At 44.4% G+C, this 13,859-nt stretch overlaps 1 protein-coding gene across 8 annotated transcripts in view; it reads left to right on the forward strand.

Moving 5' to 3' along the window:
* LOC144733932 (protein transport protein Sec16A-like) overlaps positions 1-13,720 on the forward strand; it is a 45,885-nt gene extending 32,165 nt beyond the window's left edge. For 6 of the 8 annotated variants that reach the window (XM_078615953.1, XM_078615957.1, XM_078615959.1 and 3 more), the window contains 7 exons: positions 1,495-1,572; positions 2,362-2,418; positions 2,601-2,769; positions 3,523-3,675; positions 4,574-4,809; positions 7,531-7,602; positions 9,135-13,720. In XM_078615953.1, the coding sequence (XP_078472079.1) occupies positions 1,495-1,572; positions 2,362-2,418; positions 2,601-2,769; positions 3,523-3,675; positions 4,574-4,809; positions 7,531-7,602; positions 9,135-9,206 (837 nt within the window). In that variant the 3' untranslated portion in view covers positions 9,207-13,720. Of the gene's footprint in view, positions 1-1,494; positions 1,573-2,361; positions 2,419-2,600; positions 2,770-3,522; positions 3,676-4,573; positions 4,810-7,530; positions 7,603-9,134 lie in introns of those variants that run through there. The other 2 variants (XM_078615958.1, XR_013588459.1) reach the window with 2 other exon arrangements.
* Positions 13,721-13,859: the final 139 nt, after the last annotated feature.

Consider the following 13,859-nt stretch of genomic DNA (forward strand, 5'->3'; position numbering starts at 1 on the left):
TACAAATCCAGATGGCCGCCTGTGAATAATCTGCATTCTCAAATGTAGGGAGTGTTGTGGACTTCGATGATAGATTTTTTTAAATAACATCACATGAAATGTTTTGTTCTGTATTTAAGTTTGGCTAAATTCTAACTCTTGAGAATTTTAAATATGGCTTTGTCACGCGACGGACATTACCTTCTGCAGCAGGGTGGGTTGTATAGCACTGCCCCCTACTCTGTATGCCCGAGATCACCTGAAGAGATTTTGGACGTAGATCTTTGGTCTCAGGTGGTGCAGATGCGCATCGTCTGCACATTCGTTAGCTACGCTACTGCCCATGCAATGTGGATAGACTCGCACAGCATTACAATGGCATGCTGTACACTGAGGACGAAACAGCCCAGTGTTGAGTCGCCGTGCACCATGCTGAGCCGCTCATTCTCGCATATCAAACAGTGTATATGGTGTGTCCTCAGTGTTCTGGAAATGCTGTCCATTAAATTGCTCTATAGCATTTCAATGCCGTACAATTCATAGCATTCACTTCTCTTTACAGTCTTGACATTACTTGCAATGCTTTTATAATAATTATTACAAATGTCGCCTTGTGGAAGACTTCTTGAATACTTTTAGTGATCCCCAAAAAATCTCCGTAATACGCAGGGACACGGTATATCTGCCAAACTTATTTTGAGGACATGGTTCTTTTCGCAGCCACCTGCTGGATGACTTTAGTGAATTCTAGATTTGAAGTTTTCGTGACTGCAAAGATTCGTATATTTTTTTCGGTAAAGTCACTTAGGTAAAAAAATTAAATGAATGAAAATTTGTTTGTTTTCATTTACTAGAATTTTTTAGCTACGTGACTTTACCGAAAAAAAACCAGAGATTATGGACTTTTGTGAAGCGTTGTAACCATTGGCCTGTGTGTGTCAGTGACGTGCGGTGAGGTCAATGGCTGGGCAGGCACTGGCTCGTATCAGAGCCAGATTCACACACTGAGGGGGGCGTGTCCTCACTGAGGGGGGCGTGTCCTCGCCAAGGGGGCGTGTCCTCGCCAAGGGGGGCGTATCCTTACTGAGGGGGTGTGTTAGACACGTCCCCGTCAGTGAGGCAGATGTGATAGCTGCCTCCCCTGGTGCTTTTTCATTGCAGTTTCATGACGAGACCAGCGTACAAATATTACATTGGTGACATACTGAGATAGTAACAGGCATGTGCTTATTGCCCGCACTCCATCCAGTTACTGAGGAGTTGCGCAATCAGAGGGGAGGCTGAGCTCGTTGCTGCCTCACCTCTCGTCTCTTCCTGTATTTACAGCGGAGCTCCACAAATTTGGCGATTTTTGACTATAAAAATAATTGGAATCGTACAGAAATGACATTTATAACACAGATCAGTGGAAAATTTTGTATTTGATTATTCTGCCTCCCCTGCCTCCCCTGCCTCCCCTGCCCGCATGTCCCTGGTGTGTGTGTGCTGTGTGGCTGGCGTGTCGTGCACACGCAGGGGTCTAAAGGCGGCTGGTTCAGTTGGCTTCTCCCAAAGAAGAATGAAGCCCATCTGCCGGAGGACAAAAACAAATCTGTGAGTCTCGCTGCCAGACACCATATGCAAGATCGCACGTCTTGCCTAATGTGTAAGAGTGAGACAATGCGGAATCTGTTTCCGAAAGAAGCTGCCAGAATATGGAGTGAAATGTCGGATATTGTGCCGAACAACACGCGGTACAACCAGAAAAATACATCCTAGAGCGATACGTACGTATTTTATGTTGAGCTTGTTTCGCACAACTGTACGTAGTCAACCATGCTAATCGGTTGATTTGGTCACAGGCGAAATAAAATGGATAATCGTGGTCATCAGTGTTGCGTCTCCCTACCAATTAAGGGACACATCTTGTTCCCCCCTTCCAGTCAGAGGTTTGAAGGCAAAAGTCACTCTGGGGGGAAGTGTAAAATCCATTTTATACTGGCACGTCTGAGCGAAGCCAGTGCAGGGCTCTCAGGGTACAGGTGGTTTTCTACTCGTTATTTGCCGTGCAGAGCTGTGACAAATCCATCATACGCTGGCCTTACGAGACATCCGAACCTAGCTTAGGGCCGATTAGGACCGAAGGATGGTGCTAATGATGGGTCCAGTGCATCTGGCGTCAGTACAACGCATCCCGACTCGTCGTGTGACGTCTGCGGCACGGCTCTGCTTCTGTTGTGGAAAAATAACTTTGAGCTTCCCTAACCCGCGCCGACCTGGTTCGGCACATGACCCTGGCGTGACTCGGATGCGTCGGTGGAAAAGGGTTGTGTTTAAGTCGAGGGGAGTAAAACCGTCTTCACGCACCTGTGTGTGTGTGTGTGTGTGCGCGTGTCGTCTCAGATCGTGTGGGATGACAAGAGGAAAAAATGGGTCAACCTGGAGGAGCCCGAGGATGAGGTACGAGAGCACAGGGAGCAGCCTTCACGAGCAGTCGAGTGCCGAGCCTACGGGTTTACAAACCCGTAAGCACGGCACTCGCTCGCAGGGGAATTGGGATCACTCATTGTAATAAAATAAATTATTCCAAATTGAAACACGTATTAATGTGAGGATGGACTGTGGTGGGGTTTTTTTTGCAGAGCAAGCCGCCACCTCCGCCGCCAATTTCAGCTCTGCAAGGGGCCCAACTCCCCGGCGCCGGCGCCGCCCCTGGCTCCATGGGGCCCTTGCAGGGTCAACAGGGCCCTGGGGGGCTCTCAGCACCATCTGCCCCCCAGGGGGGGGTCAATATGTTCTCTCGCAGAGCCGGTGAGCGAGCGTTGTGATGTCGCGCGCCTTCGCAACTCTTAGCTTTGCCGCCATACAATCGTTTATTTTGCATGTCATTTGCGAGGCGTTAATCATTCTCAACGCTCGCAAGGCAAAGACATAGTCGGGCATGTGGTGATTATCATTCAGTCTTCATGAGTTCCTTTATGGCCTTCATGAAAAATTTGCTCACATCATTTGCCCTGGAATTCTTGAAGGGCCATAATGTGAACTTGGCACTTTCATAAATTCACTTTCATCACTTGCCCTCGAACTTTCTAAAGCCAAACGTGGGATCTTTGATCTTCCCTCCTTGTTATATACTCATTAATCTGTAAACAGCAATTCTATTTTACGCTTGGCAGTTTATTGTTCATTTATTTGAGCTAGCAGCTCGCCCTCACGTGACGTCTCGCCCCGCATGTGACGTCTCACCCCGAGTGTTACATCTCACCCCCGACAATTCACCCCGACATTTGTGTACAGCCGGAGCGTGTCGGTGGCCAACTATGAAAACCGGGTTTAGCGTAAGTGCTAAAACCCTTTCATATCGACTCGTCCCTTTGCGTGACGAGCGCGTGACGAGCACGTGACGGTCGCGTGACGAGCGCGTGACGGTCGCGTGACGAGCGCGTGACGGTCGCGTGACGGTCGCGTGACGGTCGCGTGACGGTCGCGTGACGGTCGCGTGACGGTCGCGTGACGAGCGCGTGACGAGCGCGTGACGTGTCCCCCTCTGGCCCACGCGAGCAGTTGGCGCACGCGGCCGGGGCCGCTACGTGGACGTGATGAACCCCGGTGGTGCCGCTGCGCCGCCGCAGACGACCGCGCCACCTCCGGAGATGTTTGCTCCGCTCGCCCCCATGGCCAATCTCAGCAGCAACTTCTTTGTGCCGTCCGGCCCAGGTAGGTGGCAGTGCGCCTGCCTGCCCCTCCCGGAATAGTCACAGCACAGTGTCAGCTAGGCCGCAGGACAGAGGGGAGATTCGTCCCATACTTAACAACACACGAGGTACGTACGGACAGCAATTTTGTCAATCCACTGCTGGACAAGGGCCTCCGTTTGTCATGTGAGCCTATTGAGTTATTTTACTTTTTCTTACGATGCTGCTTAGTGCAGGTTGGTGAAAGTGGGGAGCATAGTAAAGTACAACAATGGCTTTTGCTTCACTGCCCTTGAACTGCCAATGAAGCTCCACAGCAGCCCAGCTGCAGAGCTGCTTAAGCAGATAAAGCTTTATGTAGTGGGCTGTTAACCATAGGTCTGTGTTAGCTACTGGACCATGTTAGCTGCTAGATGGTGTTAACTACTACGCTTTGTTATCTACTCAAATCATTTAGCTACTGGAGTGTTAATCATTAAGCTTCCCCGCACCTCCGATTAGCAAGGTTAGCTATGTATGGTGCGAAAGAAGTTCAACATACATAAATATTTACTGGGCTCTTATTTACTGGACTGTTACTAGAGTGTTAATGTGTTCACTACTAAATTGTGCCAAATACTAGTGTTTTATCTGCTAGACTGCTTTAGCAACTGGACTGTGTTAACCACCAAAGTATATTAGCTGCTGGGCTCTATTACTTACTCGAGTGTTTGAGTGCGTTCGTTACTCGCGTGTGTTTGTAACTAAACTGTTACTTGATAGACTCGTGTCAGCTACTGGGCTTGTGTGAGTGAAAGTGCTCTGTTGGCTACAAATCTGTGGAAGCTACAAGGCTGCGTTACCCTACATATCTGTACTGGCCACAAGGCCCACTCGTCTTCCTGAAGTCCAATGGGATCCGAATGTTTGCGCGTGTGCAGTGCCCGTCGAGCAGCAGCATCAGCAAGAGCATCAGCAAGAGCAGCAACATCATCAGCAGCAGCAGCAGCAACAACAGCAGCAGCAGCATCAGCAAGAGCAGCAACATCATCATCAGCAGCAGCATCAACAACAACAGCAGCAGCAGCAGCCCCAGGAGATGCCACCTGCAGGGGCTGCGGACGGCCCTGCGCTGCCCGTCGGCACCCACACCGACGCACCAGGCCCCCACCTACAGGTCTGGTGACAACACGGTAGCGAAGCGTTAACTACCTCGCCTGGTATACAATAGGTTGTGGGTTTGATCCCGACTCTGACGCCCTGTACATTTGGAGTTTGCAGTACTCCCCCTGGTCGCGTCGATTTTTCTCTACATTTAGAAACAACACGCGTTGAGCTTTCATGTGGCCAGGTCGCTTCTGAGGAGCTATAGAGCTCGGTGGGCCTTACCTGCTAAAATAAAAAAAATTGTTTAGTTTATAGTTTTAACAGAGGGTCCCCCGTGCCTTATATGTCACTTTACACACAGGACATAGCAGTGATGCCTCAACAGAGAATTGTTTAAGGGCACATTATTATTAGTATTGAAAAGCAAGACTGGGTTATGCCTGTGATGTTATTTCTAAAAGCCAACGGATGTTTAGTCATTTAAAAGAAGACGGCTCAAATCCCTTCTTGATACGTGCCAAGGCTGCATGTTTGGGCTGCCCAATAGGAGTTCAGAACTTTGTTAATGAAAAAAGATGATGAGGTAATCGTTAGGCTTGCCATTATACCACTCCTCGTCACTGTGACGTCAGTCCCAACACCACTATCCATATTGATGGTCCTTTTGACAGCTTACGTTACTGTTACTTGAAAATACATTTTCGTCATGCAAGCTTCAAACTCATGTCAGACAGATTTGGGGACATACAGCCTATGTATGTACCTACCACACGAGCTACTCTATTTCCCTTTTGAGTTGCTCTTCCATTCATTGTTGGCCACACCCATATTATTAGTCTTCCAGCTGTGTCACCCTTCAAGTCGTGATAATAATGATTATTTTGCACACAAGTCATCAACTCAGTGGTGCGGAGCCAAGCTGATGGCTGCTCGAAAGCCTTACCAACACAGATAGAGGCCTTTAGATGTTTCTTAAAAGTCCGAGTGCATTTGATGATGTGGATGTGCAAAGGGATTAGAGAGTTCTACACCGAGGGAGCGATAGCAGGGAACCGACGTGAGGCCGTAAGAGTATAGTGTAGTGTATAGTAATGTATAGTCTTTAGTAGTGTGTAGTGTATAGCAGTATATAGTATAGTGTATAGTGTAGTGTTAGTAGTGTATAGTGTAGTGTGTAGTGTATAGTAGTATATAGTATGTGTATTGTTAGTAGTGTATAGTGTAGTGTATAGTAGTGTGTAGTGTATAGTAGTGTGTAGTGTATAGCAGTATATAGTATAGTGTATAGTAGTGTGTAGTGTTAGTAGTGTATAATGTAGTGTGTAGTGTATAGTAGTATATAGTATAGTGTAGTGTTAGTAGTGTATAGTGTAGTGTATAGTAGTGTGTAGTGTATATTAGTATATAGTATAGTGTAGTGTTAGTAGTGTATAGTGTAGTGTTAGTGTATAGTGTAGTATATCGTAGTATATAGTGTAGTGTATAGTAGTGTGTAGTGTATCGTATTGTATTGTAGTGTATCGTATTGTATTGTAGTGTATCGTATTGTATAGTAGTGTATCGTATTGTATAGTAGTGTGTAGTATTGTATAGTATAGTGTAGTGTGTAGTATTGTATAGTAGTATATAGTAGTGTGTCGTGCATAGTAGTGTATAGTAGTGTGTAGTGTAGTGTATAGTAGTGTGTAGTGTATATTATAGTACAGTGGTTCTTAACCTTTACTGCAGCCTTGTTTTCAATCGTAAAAACAATTATAATGTTAATACATCCATAGGTTTGATGAAACAAAGTAGTTGTACACACATGCCCATGCTTAATTTGTGTTTTCGATGATTTACCTTCTAAAAACTAAATCTGGCCATGTCACTGGTTTAGTGTATAGTGACGTCAGACTGTAACAGTAAAGTGCGTAGTGTATAGTGTAATGTATAGTGTAGTTTAAAGTGTCGTGAGGCTGCAACAGTTCCAGACCTCGGCGTCCAAAGCAGATTTTAAGTCACTCTGTGTAGGGTTCTACCATGAGCTTCATTGTTTGGCTGGAATACTTGAAGGTGAACTTCCAATATTGTGAAGTCATTCACCTTTTTTCTACTGCACCCTCTCTCCACCAGTGCTTTACTCTGACTCGCGCTGCCCACGCTGTGGCTAATGCCGTCTGTTTCAGTTAATTTCACAAAAAAGTGCTTGTCTATGCAACGACGCTTCGCAATAAGTGTAGTTAATCGAGCCTTTGCTGCGTGGCTGACTTTGAAATTCCCTGCCATCGACTGCTTTTTCCCAAAGTTCTTATAATAACGTTGCTCAATTCAACAAATGTTTTAACTCGTATCTATCACACCTTCAGTCGTGCTGTTTGTTGTCATTTGCTTTGCTATTAGGCCTTTTGGCCCTATGCTCAGTAGTAACCTTCATAAAAAATAGATATGTGCAATTGAAGGGTGTCCTGGAAAGAAACTTGATAACCCACAAATGTTAATTTGTCCAGAAAGAAGAGTTTTGTTAAGAGCAGATGCATTAAGTGGATGAATCGAGGGAATTGTAAAGTTCATTGTGTGGATGTTGTGGCCGTAGGATACAATACAATCTAACAAGAGTGGATTGTAACTGAAACCAGAAGCGGGTATTATTTTAAAATAAAACTTGTTTATCAGCATTTTTCCCCAGGACGCTTCTCAATTCTACACGAGTGAGAATGCTTCTTGCTAAACTTGACTAAAAGATTCTTAAGCATTTTTATTTTTAATGAGCGTTGTGTAACGTCGCGACCTCTTGTCTCGTGCAAATCCGCAGGCGAATGCACCCGAGCCACAGGGCCCTGCTGCAGGGTTTGTGCCCTTCTTCAACCCCACGCAGTTCACACAGGTGAGGCTCAATGCAGGACAGGGTGCAGCAAAGGTCATGAATATACTGTTGTCTGGTATGTACAGAGAAGAAATGAACTGAAAATTTGCCCATTGAAGTCCCATTGAATGGCCACTCGGGTTAACCGCAACCTCGCGCCCCTTGGTTTTTGTTCTGTGGGGGCATTTGAGATCAATCGTTTATGGCCAATCATCCCGGAGACATTGAAGAACCGAAGGCACAAATACGAGCGCGGTAAGGTAAGGTCAATGTGGATATGTCAAAGTACTGTTCGAGCATCCTGTGTGTTAATTTGTGAGTGAGACATGTGTCCAAGCAACGATGGACATTGTGAGCATCTGTTATAATTTACTCTGCATTTCTAAGGTCCCTCACTTTTGTCTGCACCACGTATAGTTTGGATGCATATAGCGTCTCAATGCAAGTGAATCTCCAAACTCCACAGGAGAACGGGGGAGAAATGTGCGTCGTGGCAATGAATTGGGGGAAGTGATTTTGTAAAGGCAATGTAAGGCAATGAAGTTGCAAAATATGGGTTTGATGTACCCGTGAAACGTAAAACGCTAGTATTCTGTCATGCACTTTACACTGCTTACATTTTAATAGAAGCAGAGATGATCGTGGTTCATGCTGCGTATGCAGTAAACACGTCGGCATTTTGCTGAAGCCAGATGGGGCAAAGGTCCCCACACGTTGCGCAACGCTCCTCTGTTGTGCAAGATCAGCAGCAGTTTGTTCCTTCTGTTTTGCAACCGTCACATTTCTTTGACATCGATCATCACAATGCTCTTGTTTCATTGAACCTCATGGCGGGACCCCGGGGTTCCCGAATAAGCAGAAGTCCAAATCGTAAATAATTTTTTTCTTTTTGGCGACTCCGTCCCACTGCGCACATAAACGCCACGACCCACCAGAAATCAATCCTCTTGTTCTTCACCAAGCACCTGGCGTTGCCAAAATTGACGTAGTCATCAACAAAACTTTGATTAGCGCATCGTGTAGAGCTCGTCGAGAGGAATAGATTGCCGTATCGTCGCAACGCAGTTTATGCGAGAGCCGGGGGCTTATGGGATCCCGGGGTATCGCCATAGGGTTCAGTTATTCATCCATCCAAAGCTGTGATTGCCTGTGGATGGACTCCTGTCTCCCCCTAGCCCAACCTGCATTTTATGTTTTTTGTAGTTTTGGGTAACTTTTATGGAACTCTTTTTAGCAATGTGAGGATACTGGAGAACCTAAAACACGTTCCTTCGGAGTGGGCAGGTAGGAACTTGGTTGGACAGCGCATTCGTGCACGACAGACAAATATGCACGACAGACAGACAAATAATCCCTGGTGGGCAGTGTGGAACCTGTTGTTCCTACCTGTTAAAAGATAGGCATGCAGTACCAGGGGGAGAGCGTACAACCTCTACAGCAAAGGCGCTCTAGTCGGGGAATCGAACCCCGGTCCTTCTTTCCTAGTTATGACTACGTGACCCTACTGTTTTTCACCTTTAAATGCCATCGACGCGTTGCTTTTGTCTCCTCAGCCCACGGGGATGCCAGCCGGTGGCCAGAGAGGGGGTCGGTTGGGAGCGCGCAAGTACCCCGCCATGAAGTAGTCTGAGCATTGCCACCTTCACGCCGGGCACTGCGAAATGATGGCGAATTTCTCCTTCTCAGTGTCTGTAAAGAATTTTAATAAATATATAAACAGCCCGCACATACACGCACCGCACGCCAAAAGGTTGATGGATATTGATGGAATTTATTTAGCAGGTTAGAGTCTGAATGTTGACTGTGAATGCTGTAAGCCATACCCCACCCTGTGCTGTAACAGCACTGGGTGGTGGTCACGGTTTAAGTGCTTCATTTGCTCTTAAGAAAAAATAAAGAGGAAATTGGTCTTGGGAATAAAGGTGAGGTGTCTGGTGATTTTATTTTGTTCACGTTAGAAAAGAGGCGCTGTGGATTCGATTGGTTTGCAATCGCCTGGCTGAGAGGTAGCAAGCATTCACCATCACGAGACGTGGGAGGTTAAATTGCAGTGAAACTTTTGTGGTGTATTTTGAGAAGTTTGTCTGACAAAATAATCGAATAAGTGATTAATTTAAACAGAAATGCATATATTGCGCTATTGTGGGGGCGTTTATAATGATGTAAACAGCTGGTCGAATGGCCCCAAAGGCAACATGGCATTTTACACATTCCTCTTTTAGGTGTATGTGTTGGGTATTTGTCCTCACGACTGTTCTCCGTGGCTTATATTTGACAAATGCGATGCCTTGTGAGCAGTCTCTTGGTTGTTGCAGCTGAAAGGAGGAACAACCGTCTATTCTTCGAGACCACGGCGGCTCGTGAAGAATTTCACCAAACGCAACGCAGCGGCACACATTCCATTGTGTGCGCTTCACATGTCACGACAAATGCATTATAAGTTGGGTTTAAAGTTTTTATTTTGGTTTCTATATTTATTTCCCCGTTTCGACTTTTTTTGTTTGATTTAATTGTGTTATGTTTGGTTGCAGTTGAATAATTTATAAGGGATGGATGTGTTTATTTGAGGAATATTTTTTCCCATTCGATGCAATTGCTCAGAGGGTCACTGCTCACCTCGCATGGTGGGGTCATGCTCACACGAGCCACATTTAAACAATCGTATGCAAAAATAAACATCTATTTTAATGGGTGCGGCAGCAATATTGATTCTTAACGAAGAATCGATTTGCGTACATTATCACCGAATACGCCCAATAAACTAACTCTTTAGACACGTTCAAAATCACCCCAGCAGAAGCTAGCAACTTTCTCACTGCCATCTGACAGCTGTGTTGCCTATCTTAAAGCCAGCCTTGCGTTAAAAAAAACATTTGAGGGAAGCATTGGTTCTCCATTGAGCTGTGCTGAGGCCGTCTAAGCATAAGTGACGTCTGTGGTGAAAATCGTTTTCTGCACGTGATGGCGAACAATAAACACTGTTGTGATTTATACAGGATCATTCTGAATTGAGGTTTTAATCCGCTGTTCTAGGATACAACACTGCCGTTCAGAACAGTGGGTTATGTGGTAAAGAAATATAGAAACCATATTTTAATAATCTTAGTGCCATTCCATCTATTGGCACTGAAAGCCCAATTATAACATCACATTAATAGCTGTAAATGTAGCGCTCTTTTTATATTACTTTTACAAACTGAGCCTTTTCCCCGGTCCGTGTAGTGTAGAGCAGAGGTGCTGGTGACGAAACCACTTTAATGGCTACCCATGATATAATTTAGAGTATTTAATATATTTGTATATGAGCATTGAGAGTGGAAATGGTGATTTAGTTGCATCCGTTCTATGTCCTGTTATTAGGCTTGCTAAGTTTTAAATTCATATTGTATTGTTTCTCTCCTAAATGTCATCATGTGGCGGTGCCTTAACTTCAATTTGGAGCCACTGTCCAAACATCTCTCGTGTACAATTCATGTAAAAAGAGTGGGGAAATTCCAGGAAGTGGTAATATCCCTCACGTGTTGCACTGCACCTCGCACGGGCACTACAGCGGCGTTGCCAAATTTGAAAAAATTGCCCGTAAGTTGCTCTGTGGAAATCGCATAAGCAACAACGTCAGACCGCGTCAACATTTATCAGGACCCTCGTTCAAAAGAAATGTGGCTCGGTTACACTCTCCTGTGTGAATAAATGTCATGATGCTGATTTTCCCAATGCAAACCGTTTGCCAACGCTGATGGCCCAGACAGTTTGCTTTTTTTTAACAAATGACATGGGCGAAGAATATGAAGATAATGGCTCCTTGTTTTCTGAATTCCGATGACTTAAGTAATGTTCATAACTCTTGATTTAAAGTTTTCGTGACTGCAGGAATTCATACTCTTTGGGTCTTCGATTGCCTGTGTTGCGATCGAAACGTCGTGATCTATTATTTTTCTATCTACGCGACTTTACCGAAAGACCCACAGAGGAATGCTCATAACATTTAGGCGAAGAAGTTTTATTTCGGTTTCTTCAGTTGGTGTTCAGAATTCCAAGTCATTGTAGCTGGGCCTAAGGCTCTGAAGGCTACATTTCTTGTGATCTCCACGAATGTTCATGTTGTGTACGGAACGGTTTTACAGAAGTGAAACGAAATTATCCTGGTAATGCCTACTGCATAGATTTGTTTGCATTTCTGTATACATCTCGTGTATTTTAGAATCGGCACCACTTTTTCAGCACGATGTCCGAAGTTTTGTTCTAAAGAAGCTCCCCAACACCCCAAGCAAAACGTCGGACATAATTCTGAAACCACTCTGGATACAACCTGAAAACGCAGCGCAACCCAAATAATTGCGTCGTTTGATCATTTATAGCACTTCATGATTGAATAAGTAACTACCATTGTCTTACTAAATTGTACTTAGTCCGTTTCATAAAGCACTGGTAGTTTAACACGTATTGTGTGTAAAACTGTATTATCGACACGTTTCATATTTGAGGATATGCATTTTGTACGGCCAATTTGTCAAGCCACTGCTGGATTCGGGCCTCTTCCCCCATGATGTGCTGTTTGTAAGAATTATTTGACTTTCCTTCACACTGGTCAGTGTGGGTTGGCGATGAAAGGTGGGGAGCATGTGGGGAAATAGAATTTCGGTACAACCAATGGATCTTGCTGCACAGCCCGATCACTTTACCACACGCTTAATACAAAAAAAATACAATTATTTACACCAAAAAACAAATGTATGAAGTGACACCAAAAAGAGACAGAATATTGGCAAGCCTGTGACTGAGACCCGAGGTCACGAATGCGCATCGAACCCGCTGAAGAGCAGTGGTTGCCAACTTAGCGATTTTGTCACGAAGATGTAGCGACGACTTTTTGGGTTTCCCTTGTGTCAAATTTTTGTCTAAGGGACGAACGACAGATCTAGCTACTTTATTACCCACATACAACATTTTGCAGACTCAGAAGCGATTCCAAGTGTGTATTAGCAATCCTGTATCCGTTTACTGTGTGTAGTCCTTTGTGAATCATCTCGTGAGATGTTCTGATGACTTTAAAGGGCCTGTTTGGCTACATCTCATGACGGAGGTTCGATTTTTTTTGTTAACTTTCCGTTTTAAGGAGTTGGCAGCGCTGCTGAAGGGCCCATTGTGCAGACCGTGTCTGCTAGATGAATGCGTCGCTTGCAGGCATATTTTTCTACATGCTTGTACTGCCATGGGGATGCTTTGCATTAAATGAGGGCTTTCTGACCGATCGCTTTTCAAACTTTCCTGTTAACCTACCCCTATGTTGTGATTGGTAATCTTCGATTTTGTTTCTCTTGTCTTATACTGGACTGGCTGGGAGTACAAACCGGCTCGCATCCTAAAAAAAAAAAATCTAGACAACTTTATACGTCTCGATCTCAAAGATTAATATAGAGAAAATGATCACGGGCGTTGTTGTAGTAGCAGGCAGGATTAAAGTATTTTAGCTTTCTTGAACCTTATGATGGAGGGATATTAATGTTGTTTGTAATCTTCGGAAAGAATCGACGTGCAATAAGCTATGACTTGGTCGAGAGAACAATCCACGTGTTTTTAAAAAAAATGTTGAACCCTAACCGGTATATGGGGCCTTTCATGTATTTGCATTACAGTGCTCAAATTTGAATTTGCGATGATTTCGATGCTGTTAATATTATTATGCAGTGGTCGATTAAATCCGTGACCCTCGATATATTGAAACCGACGGCCACTGGATTGTGGATACATGGAATTACAAATTTAAATCCCAATGTGGCTTTTCAAGATACGGTACTTATTTTAGTCTTTAATTTGGGATTTTTCAAAGACCTTTCAAATGCCTAAGAAATCTGTGGACTTGCACGTTAATTTTTGGGCATGAATATTCCTCTGGAATCTAATTCCAATGTTATTTTAATATTATTTTTGCTGAACTTTTCCATTATTAAGCAATGGCAGTATAATGTTAAGTGTTGGTTGAGGTAGTTTGTCCACAGATTTTGATAGGCATGAAAAAACAAATGCCCTGGATAGTGTCAGCTCTTTGACAGAAACACATTTCTGATCTGATACTTCATTAATTGGTTAAAAATACATTTTAGGATGTTTCCTGTTTAATAAATGCATTTGACAAAAATACTTTCTCCTGGATTTTGATTGGTGTTTGTGTGCCGACTTTTAACAAACTAATCCTTTCTATAAATGAGATCGTCAGACAAACGATGATTTCTAGATAGGTGACACTTTGGCTCAACCCATACGGTTTAGCCGCATTC

This window comes from Lampetra planeri, chromosome 49 (genome assembly GCF_965212315.1).
Source record: "Lampetra planeri chromosome 49, kcLamPlan1.2.h2, whole genome shotgun sequence".
Lineage (NCBI taxonomy): Eukaryota > Metazoa > Chordata > Hyperoartia > Petromyzontiformes > Petromyzontidae > Lampetra > Lampetra planeri.